The sequence below is a fragment of the Stegastes partitus genome, unplaced genomic scaffold (assembly GCF_000690725.1).
Source record: "Stegastes partitus isolate 25-593 unplaced genomic scaffold, Stegastes_partitus-1.0.2 Scaffold12, whole genome shotgun sequence".
Classification (NCBI taxonomy): Eukaryota; Metazoa; Chordata; class Actinopteri; family Pomacentridae; genus Stegastes; species Stegastes partitus.
Genome location: NW_007577743.1, coordinates 776,446 through 787,270, shown reverse-complemented (window position 1 = coordinate 787,270; position 10,825 = coordinate 776,446). Strand labels below are relative to the sequence as shown.

Sequence of the window (10,825 nt, the reverse complement as noted above, 5' to 3'; positions counted from 1 at the left end):
TGAATGCCCTGTTGTTGTGTTAAATGTCTGTGTATTTGTGTGATGTTTCAACTTTTCTGTAATGTTTTATGACTGCAGGAAAACATAATGAATCTATATAGAGAACACTATTACTTACCTGGGTGAACAAAGAAATATTAAAACATTCCGTAATAAGAAATTCTTGACAGCACATTTTCTGGTTATCAAGGCCTTCATGGAGTTTAATTTCTGGACACTTGCAGCTCTTGTGCATGCAAGTCTTCATTTAACTTTTGTTGGAGGCATGCATCAGGTCCGCTTACACTGAAATCTTAAAGTAAAAACCCAGATAAAACATTGAACACAGTAACACCAACAGGGGTTAACTGACCTTCGCATGCCACTATTATAATCATTATTCATATCTGCTCTTCACTCCTCCATCTGCCTGAGGTTTAACCAATAAAACCACAGGAATATGTACAAATATTTTCTGATAAGTGCTGTGCTGCCAGAAACTGCCAGATGAAATGAGAAAGGATGGAGGCAAACTTCAAAGCAACGGTTTGACATTTTGGGAAATTTGCTAGTTTTTGGTGAGACGTAGATGCAAAGATCAGCACACTCTCATGTGGTACATATGAAGCCAGGAGATGGTTAGCTTAGCATAGCATAAAGACTGGAAACAAGGGGAAGGCTCTGTCCACATCTAGTAAAATCCTACACCTCTGAAGCTCACTAATTAACAATGCAAAAACCAAAGAGGTGCAGGATTTTGTCAGTTTTGGGCAGAACCAGGCTAGCTCCTAGCTGCAGGTCGCACCTCACATGCATCACTGTCACTAAAAATGGGATTTTCCATAAATATCCACCCTTTCAAAAACCCAGAAATTTGGTTCAACAGAACCTATTGTTGGTGTGAAGGTGTCAAGTGTATATGCTACATAGGAAGCTAGCAGCCAGTTAGCTTAGCATTAAGACTGGAAACAAAAACTCCTTTAATCATATCAATGACAAATATGTGTTGAATGATAAAAAGAAACGTGTAACTAATTTCCACAGCACTGACTGTATTTTTCTCACCCAGATAGCTAAAAATTACATTTGTCATTGCTCTTTTAAAGAAAATAAATGTACATTAATGCATAAAATAATTTTTAAAATTAGGTTTATCTTCTACTTACTCAGCAAAGAGTCATTTTCAGTTACCTTCTTTAAATAGGAAACAAATGCGGCCAAGTAAATTTCAGTCAGCAGATGTATTTTTTCAATACAAAGCTAGAAAATCAATAGTTCATGAGACATGTAGCCCAAACATTTTGAAATCTTAAGTGTTTATAGGTGCTTTGAATGACAACATTTAAAAGTCACTTAATATTAAAAAGTTTGACATCATGGGAAGAAGAGAAACTAAACATTTAAGTAATAATAAAAAATAAAATAAAAAGTATCAGAATAATAACAACTATAATAATAACAATAATAATAATACAGCCTCTCCTGGAAGACATTCATAATGTTGCTTTTAATTGTACATATGAGAAGTAGTGCTGAAGAGAGAAGTTGAAACCATCTTTTCCCACCTCCAAGCAGCTGAATGTCTTCTGTGACATAATAATTGCTTTACAGAAATATCTGGACTCAGCCCAGAGTATAGTGACTGCTTAAGTGTTTTTAAAAAAGAAAAAGGGTTTTCTGAGCTACCTGGGCACACATATTTAGGAAAAAGTCTGCTTATCACCATGACCTGAATGTAATCCGTAATAATACACGAGCATAAGCACACTGCTCTATGACATCTACCTATAAACCTGCTGCCACCAATCCCCTGTGCTAAAACTGTGCTTTAATACAGCGACCTGGAAAAAGTATGTTAACAGTACAATAAAACTGCACATTACTTAGCTATATAAAATATATATTTAAATATAAATAGCATTAAATAAAGGTTAAAGTTATCTATTTTTTCTCATTGCTGTTTCAATCTTAAATTTAAATCCTTAATGTAGCATAAACATCAGTTTTACTCCACTGTTAAATGACTTTTGGATGGCACTGGATGCCTCACTAATAAGGCCTCACATGAGGACAATCGGACAAAGTAATATGGTCTTAAAACTCCCATTTTGACGCTCTGCCCCGCCACTAATCTGTGCCAGATAATTAGCGAATAATGCAAGACCTACTTCACATGACACACTTGTATCTAATCCGTTCACGAAAACCAGTGGATGGACCTGTGTCTTTGGAAAAACTCAAAAGTCGACCACTTTATCTAGCTGGTTAATCCTGTTTGCAGTTTTTATGGTAAACCGTGATAAAGAATTCACATCATCAGAATTACTTCGTAAGTAGACAATTACCTCTCAGTTCAGTTTTCAATTGTTCATCGTTAGATTTTTGCTTGAGAATGGGATTTTTCAACAAAAATTGTAAAAAATATTTTGTGTTTAACAAATTTATTAGACCCCTACCCAGTGTCGGGTTTATGCCACAGCTGCCCTAAATTAACAGCATTGGTAATTACCAAAATCATTTCTTTTGTTTCTTTAATGGTCAATACACCAGCGTGTAGAAGCTCTTTAGCCCAAATGCTAATTTTAATGCTAAAATAGAATTATTATTGTTATCCATGAATTTTCAAATTTACTGTTTTACAAAAAAAACAAAAATATTAAAGCACATTATTGTTTATTGATTAAGATGTCAAATTATAGTTATTTACTTGCATTCCTAAACAGAAAAGTTAGCTTTAGTGGTTAAATGTTATGCTTGATTCATTTCTGACTTGTCAGAGAAGCCCAGTGAGTTGGTTCAAATTTGGGTATAAAAAGGTGAATTCAGAAGCCTACAGTATTACATATTCCGTACATCTGAGCATGCAATAATTTACCAGCCCCTTTATTTTGGAAGGTTTGGGACATATATGTGGATTGTGCATAGACAGAAGCCACAGAAGGCTGATGTTATCAAACATGGAGGAACAGTTTTTAAATTGAGCATTTACAATATATTGTCTATAGCATTTTATGAATGAGTGACGTAGTGTAGTGGATGAATTGCACTGTCTGATGTGCTATAAAAAATGCGACTACAAGGTGCTACAAGGTGCTTTACAAAACATTAAAATATACAAAGCATTGGGAGCAACAGCGTAACAATAAAAGAAGGCAATAACAAAAATTAGTAAAAACAATGAAATATTTAAAAGCGCGATAAAACATCAGAAAAGGGATACAAATGCTTGTCTGTACAGGTTAGTTTTTACATCTTTTTGAACTAAGGAACTGAGTGAGCTGTTCTGACAGTCAGAGGGAGCTTTATGGGAGTAAAACAGTAAAAGCACAGTTCCCCTTTGTTTTAAACCTGCACTGTGGGACTTCTCACAGTAACTGAGTCTGAGAATAAGGTGTTAAAAGTTCAGCGATGTAGAGTGGAGTCAGACCATGTAGTGATTTAAAAGTAATGAGCAGAATATTAAATTGAATTCTGTACTGAACGAGGAGCCAATTCAGCTAGGGCTGGAGTTATGTGTTCTCAGGCTGCAGACGAAAGTCCACCCACATGTGCAAAATGCAGAAATGGATCATGAGAATTTTTTTTGTCATATTTTATCATAATTCTAAAGCAAAAACCCAAACATGAGCATTTACAAACCCATTTTTCATCTGATTCATTCAGGTGGTGCAAATCAAACAAGCAGCTATGAACTGTTACACAGACCCAACAGCAGCCCTGTTTTCATCAAACTCTCAGAAACAAAGCATGTTATTCCCCCAAAATGTCAAACTGTTCCATTAACTAGCTGTACACCCAACACACAATAACACACAGAGACACGTGTGCGTTCAGAGTCGGTTTATTTAGAGCACCACAGATTGCACAGCACACGGTGGTCCACTATCACTCTCTTTGTCGCTCAGCAGGAGTTCAGGAAAAGCTGGTGTTTAAAAAGTTACACTTGGCCGTACTGGTAGTGAAATGATAAATTCTGCATCTGCGGCACGATTGTGTTGCTTTAGGTTTAGGATGTACATTTCATTGCATGGGTTCTTTCTTGTTGTGTAGGCATTTTGTGATGGGTGGACACTGAAAGTTTTGTGTTGCCCAGAGGCAGAATTTATGATTAAATAAAAACCACAGATTTCTAAATGTTATGCTGCTAATTGTAACCTTTAAAGCACCTGCACAGCACAGTGTTGGAGTTGGTCCCTCAGCAATACTGAGCAAGAAATAAAAAAATCACTGGAATTTACTGCTGTTTGTTTGTCGCCGACTCCTCCTGACAGATGCAAGATTGTTTTTACAGATAGATATTTTTAATGCTTGTTTACCATGTTGATTTTTTAAATGAGCTCAGAGGTTAAATACAAGGGAACGAGGGAAGGGGGAAAAGCTGAAGGCTAAACGAGTATAAAACGGAGAAAGAATCAAGCTCTCTCCTCTTGGCTAGCCTTGCCAGCTATCTCATTTGTTGATGTAGTGTACTTTTCTTGCTCCACACTCTGTTCACCCTCAATGGGAGCCTTTCTGCTTCTTCTTAGTCAGATTTCCAGGCTTTAACATGTTGTAAGTCTGCTCCTGAACTGTGCACTCTTTCGGTTTAACTCATTATTGTGAGGTACTGGCTGGAGTTGTAAGCTGCTTTTGGTTTTCTGGCTGGTTATACAGACATTCTTGAAGTGAGGACTCGCAGTAAAGCATTTCTTTCCGTCACTGAGGGGCGTAGCTGTTCAGGCTAAAGCCTTGGTTTTTCAGGATGCTGCATGTTTTCTGCTGCCACAGAAACTTGTCTCTACAGGTGGTGACTAGCAGCACGCTGCAGCTGCAGCAGAAGATGTTGAACCAAAGACAATGATCCGTGCTCCTTTAGTAGCAATGCCTCCTTTCTGTGTCATATTTGATCTGATTTTAATTAAGAGAAGTGGAAAAGCTCATTGTATCCGGTTTCATGTTTGGCATGTAGAGTGCAGGACAGATTCAGCTGTTGGTAAGGAGATATTTTAGATATGCATTTAAGAAACAGGGAGGCTATTTGGTTTCAGACTGTTCTTGCTTGAGCAGCAGTGATGTAAATGGCACAATAGAAAAGATTAAAAAGTGTATATGTGTGAATTTTTCCTAGATTGAAAGTAAGCAAAAGGACATGTATGTGTAAAGTAAGACTTCCAATCGCAAACTAAGAATATAATTCACTAAACTGTGTATTGACATTTGTTATTTCTGTTGATTTTTCGATGTTTAAACTAATTTTGACACTGTGGGGGCAAACGTCAAGAACCGTCATAACCAGCCAATCATTGTGAACGCTTGGCATTATTTGAGTACTGCAAGCACAGCTGTTACGACTTTACTTCTTCCTCTGACTGAAATCATGCTACCTGAGGGGTTGGATCTGTACTTCTTGGATCACACAATGAGTTCAAGTCGAGAAATCCTAGTTGTGATTTGTGGCCATTATATTTCACTATAGTATTTTTTTATTTTTTACTTTTTATTTTTTATATTTATATATATATGCATTTATTTATGGTGCTTTTTATGATGTTTGTTCATAAGCCTTAATTTATTCAGTTGCCATCAATGACAAATAAATAATGAAAATGGAATTAACAGAAACTGTTTTTATTATTTTGGCAAAAACCCACTCAGCTCCCAGCACTGTACAGTTTGTAATTCTGTATTTGACACGCTATAAGAAAACGCACACCAACACCAGAAAACTAAACATACTACTGTACATAAATTTACTCAAATTCCCCTTAACAGGATTCCTTATTGTCCTCAAATGCCAAGAAAAGACTGAACACATCAATGTGTTGGTGTCTCTCAATACTGCACTACATTCAACTCTCACCCTTAAGAACACTGGTTTCTACAGAAGAATCTTTAACAGCAGTTTCTGTTGTTAAAATAGAAATGACACTGTAGTGTTCACCAAAGGTATTATCAGACATGAATTAATACACATACGATGTAGTAGTGAGTATGTATGGCAGCGGAATGGTGTATATGCGAATGAAAATAAACTGCACTGTTAAATTGAGTGTTTTTTGGGTAGGAATAGACCTTAATGGTGCAGAGAAATTAGTCTTTTCAGGCATTTGCAGCATCTGATAATACAATAATAAATTCAGTACTTGTCTTTTTCTGAAACTGTTGACAATAAGAAAATTAGAGTTGAAACAATCAGTTGATTATCAGGAAAACAAATTTGCACAAAGTTGTTTTGAAAACACTTTTTTGTTTTTAGCTGTTGTGTTTTGTAAACTGTATATCTTTGGGGTCTGTTTGCATCATCTTGTACTATTTTATCAACATTTTTTTAAACAACTGAGAATTTTCTTTGAGAGATAAATTGATAATAAAATGATTGTGCAAAAACAGAAAAAATGCTGGCCTACAACTTAAAGTATACATGTATTAAAATCTTTATAACTGCTATTTTGAATCAGGTTCAACATCCTCTTGGCAAACTTAACACATAATGTTGACATACAGTTGCAGTTACCCCAAACCACTTTAATGAGGACCTCATTTAAATCCTACATGTAGGAAAAAATGTGGGTCTGATGTTCTGATGGTAGCTTTAAAATAAATAACATTGAAAGTCTACTGTACATTGGTCTGCAAAAATATACATCATCAGTGCTATACAACTGGAGCTGTAAACATTCTCAAGTGTTCCCATTCATATCTAAAATCTGCGATTACTCAGTCTTGAGTAAAGCATCATAAGGCGGACAAACAATAGTGTAGCACGTGATCCACAGAGGCTGAAGGTGAGAGGCTGATGCTGGACAGCAGAGCAGCTTCTTGGTTTTATCTCAGATTACCAAGAGTCATTTTGGGATCAGCAGCTGCCAAACATAGTGGAAGAACTGCGAGTCGGTCATCTTGTACAAAGCGACCTTTTTGTAAGGAGGGAATAACTTAAAATAGCTTAAAGTGGCGTGGCCAGCTTGGACCCGGACACAGATAACCTAACTGTAGTGTGTTGCTTTGAGGATTGCTGTCACACTGGCAACAATCTCATAAAGAATGGTATGACATCAGCTCAGGCATGCTGTTTCTGTTCTTTTGGGTGGCGCTGAGGGGGGAGTCCTGGTGACAAAGGCTTTAGATACCAAACCCGATATGTCAGATACCACCCCAACAGGGCGCATATGGTCCCTAGCAACTTGTGTGATGGGTCATGGAAATAAACAGAGGTGCAGGCAAACATCCACACCCACATGAACATGATCAAATTCAAGGCAACGTACAGCAGGTTGAGGACCATCCTGGGCAGTGCAGACAGACTGGCTGCCTTCAGGGAGGCCATCGGGACCGTTTCCTCCATGATGAAGAGAGCAGAGTAGGCCAGGATGAAAGAGTGTCCTGAGATGTCGTAGCCGTACCAGTGGAAGCCGGCCCGCCTGCAGGCAGCTTTGGATGTAAACTCCATGCTGACAACAGTCACAGTGTCAGTTTCAAAACAGGAGCCGGTCACGTCCTCGATGTAGAAGAATGTCTCTGTGCAGATGTACCAGACAGCTGTTGCCACTGCCAATGACAGCAGCCGTCGGCCAAGGAAGGAGACACTCCTGCTGAAGGAGGAGTTGGACAGGAGAAGGAAGGGTGTCAGCAGCAGCAGCGTCCACCCCCAGGACACTTTGACAAAATACCTGCGAGAGGAAAAGGGCAGTGACATGAACTCAGTATTCATTATTAGAGCTTATGTGCCTTCATTCTTTCATTTATCAGCACTACAGTATCAGGATTGAAGCAACTCTGCATGGAAGACATCTTCTCTGATTTGTCACTGTGACTGAAACCATCTATCTTAACTTTGAAATATATAACTCAGTGACAGAATTCATTCAGTAAAGTCAAAACTTATGAATACTCCATGCTTACCATAAATTACACATGGGGTTGGGGTTCAGCATAATACCCTAAATTAAAGCCAGTTTTCATAATAAAAGCTGTGTTTGTCTGCTAATTCAAACCAGAAGGAAATCTGTTCTCCAGTAGTACAATGAGCTATACTGTAGGGCAGCAACTGTGTACAGCAATTTTGCTTTTTAATTTCTCTAATGAAACATTTTTGTTCATTTAGTCAATAACATTTAAGAAAACAGAGAAAAATGCCTGTCAAAATCTCCAAGGTGACTTCTTTGAATGTCTTGTTTAGAGTGTACTAACTTATAGGTGAAAAGTAAACCTCAAATCCTTATATTTGAGACGCTGAAAACCCAAGATGTTTGGCATTGTTGCTTAAGAAATCAAAACATTAATTTTCACTAAACTTTTTTCAATTTGCTAATTGAAGAATTGACATATCGTGGTAGGAGATAGTTGTCACAATGGAAATACGAAGAATCAAGGACAACAAAGAGAGATTATTTGCCTTTTCTAATTACCCCTAAAACAACTAGGGTGAGCTTTTACATCATTCAACCAGTGAATTCGTTCAAACTGTTTCAAATGGGATAGTAACACTAGCGGTTACTGTGAAAAGATCCAATGTGAGAACAGGTTGTCTTTTCAAAAGTGGCTCAACTTCATAACTCTTAGTGAATGTGATGCCTTCTAATATGAAGTAATCTAAAGGAGCATTTTACTCATCAATGGAAATGCTTGTGGGTTAAACTAGACTATGTAACCTTTGATGGACAGGGGCTCTTGGATTTAGTTGTAAGTAAATGTGCATGTCTGACGGAAAACACTCAGTGAACTACCGAGAAATTAGAGCTTTACAGTCCTATTTCTATTTAGTTCTGTAACATTAGCCACCACAAAATACTGGCCAATCAAGACTCAGCCTAACAGGGCAAAAGTCAACAATGTACAAGTCACTCAACTTTCTATTGTTTGCGTTTCTTCTGTAAAAAAAATTATATAGTCTCGCTTAAATTTCAAAGTATTAAACGGGAAGAATAAACAAATATGCTTTATTTATGTTCATGTTTTGGTCTTACTTTAAACTTGAATTGTGCAGCTATCAGTCATTCAGTTTACCTTTGACCTACATCTGTCTAGCGACGCTAAATCAAATAACAGACAGTCAGTTAAATTCCTGACGGTATTTTGATCCATCTGTCATCACCTGTGAGTAAGCCACAGGTGCGCCCTGGAGCCTAACTACCTGGACTCCTGCTAGCTAACCGGCCCTAGCTGCTGATGACACCACAACGCTGAGCTCTACTCACACATTCAGGGCGTTTCTGCTGCTGCTGAAATATGTCTGCGGGACGAGCTGCAGCTCTTTCAGCACTGAGCCCACGGCTGAAATGAGTAAAAATATCCAGGGGAAGTGCTGTCGGACGGCTGGTATCCTCCACAGGGCCACCAAGTTGTTCACAATGACTTCCACCGCCGCCATGTTGACGCCAATGTCCAAAGAGACCAGTCGCGAGAGGGCGGGACGGAGGTGACATGACTTCACTGAGGCTTAACCAATGAGGCCTGTTCTTGTTCTTCTTCGCTCTGTTTTTAATGGCAGACTGTACGAGTCAAGCGCATTCTTCCCCCTACTGTACAGAATTGTGTAGTACCTTTTATTAAATCAGACACTACGTAAGTCTGATGCTTTCATATATACCATATTATGTTATTGTTATTGAATTTGAATGCTGATTTTGAATTTTGAATGCTGTTGTTGTTGCTGATTTTATGTTGGTGTTGTGTTGTTTTTTTCTGGTGTAGCAATTTCCCTGAGGTCTTGTACCGAAGGGATCAATAAAGTTGTATTGTAATTCTAATTCTATTGTACACCACAATCAGTGATGTGCTGTGAGGTTCATGGCTGGTGAGGCACTGACTTCATCAGAATCTGATTTACAAATAAATGCACTCTACACAGTAGCATATTTGCCATTTGATTGGCAGCAGTTTACGAGTTATGTTTCATATCTGCATTCTTTACACATACAAGCTGTAGCCCACAAAAGGCATGTTTCTTTTTTTTCTTTTTTTCTTTTTTTTAAAAGTTATTGCGGTCTTACCTTTACCTTTAAATGAAGTTCATGCTCCGCTCCTTCTGGACAAATTATCCATTGCTTTTTTGTAAAAGTCTCCATTTTTCCTTCGCTGCACTTGACTTGCTAACTGTATATTGTACCTAGCATAGACTGTATAAAAGATGGACGTAGGAACTGGCCCTGAAAAATAATAATACCTGACTGCAGCCGGTGCTGTCCCCGAAGCCGCAGCAGGTTGCAGGTTTTTGACACTTCCAGGTTGGCTTTATTTTTGAGAAGGGTCTGACTGCAGCCGGAGCCAAGGCACAGCCTTGTAGTTTACACTACACTTCTATCAATCTTAATTAACACACATATCACCGAAACTATTCTTTGAATATGTTTTTGCTAAAGGAAAAAAAAAAAAGAAAAAAAAACTTGATATGTTGAGTTAAATGAAAATACAAATATTCTGAGTATATGTGCCGTGTTCCCCACTGCTTCTGTTATCATCCCTTGCTCACTCATTACTCTGACTTTCATATAGTCTAACACATGTAAAAGCCGACACACTGACATTTTCAGGGTATTGAGTTTGAAGAAATAGTTTATTTGAAAAAAGTAATTAATGCTCTTTCTGCAGAGCAAAATGTCTTAAACGTTAACATTAAATTAAACATCAATATCTTCCCAAAATGTAAACGACCTACGTGCTGCTGTCAACTGCAGTCGGTTGGGAATGTACAGTTAAAATGACATTAAGTGTTAATTTAATGACATTAAATGGTTTATTGGCGCGCATTGCCTTCTTCTTCTTCTTCTTCTTCTTCTTCTTCTACTGCTTCTCTACCTGCGCGCCACCATACCAACAGCAGGCGGGGGCATGGTGTGTAAGGGGCCGGGGGGCGTGGTGTGTAGGG

General features: G+C 38.0%; 1 protein-coding gene across 1 annotated transcript; it reads right to left on the bottom strand.

The window, feature by feature from the left end:
- Nucleotides 1-3,556: 3,556 nt before the first annotated feature.
- fitm2 (fat storage inducing transmembrane protein 2) lies at nucleotides 3,557-9,341 on the bottom strand. Its single transcript, XM_008287998.1, has 2 exons — nucleotides 9,156-9,341; nucleotides 3,557-7,628 (listed from the first exon to the last, which is right to left on the bottom strand). The coding sequence occupies exons 1-2, from the start codon at nucleotides 9,326-9,328 to the stop codon at nucleotides 7,019-7,021; spliced, it is 783 nt and encodes a 260-aa protein (XP_008286220.1). The 5' UTR covers nucleotides 9,329-9,341; the 3' UTR covers nucleotides 3,557-7,018.
- Nucleotides 9,342-10,825: the final 1,484 nt, after the last annotated feature.

Bases quoted from the DNA above. Each gene is read 5' to 3' on its own strand.
- fitm2 (XM_008287998.1), bottom strand. From the start codon at position 9,328: ATGGCGGCGGTGGAAGTCATTGTGAACAACTTGGTGGCCCTGTGGAGG. The intron at 7,629-9,155 runs GTGAGTAGAGCT...TTCCTCTCGCAG, and splicing joins AGCAGAAACGCCCTGAATGT to GTATTTTGTCAAAGTGTCCT.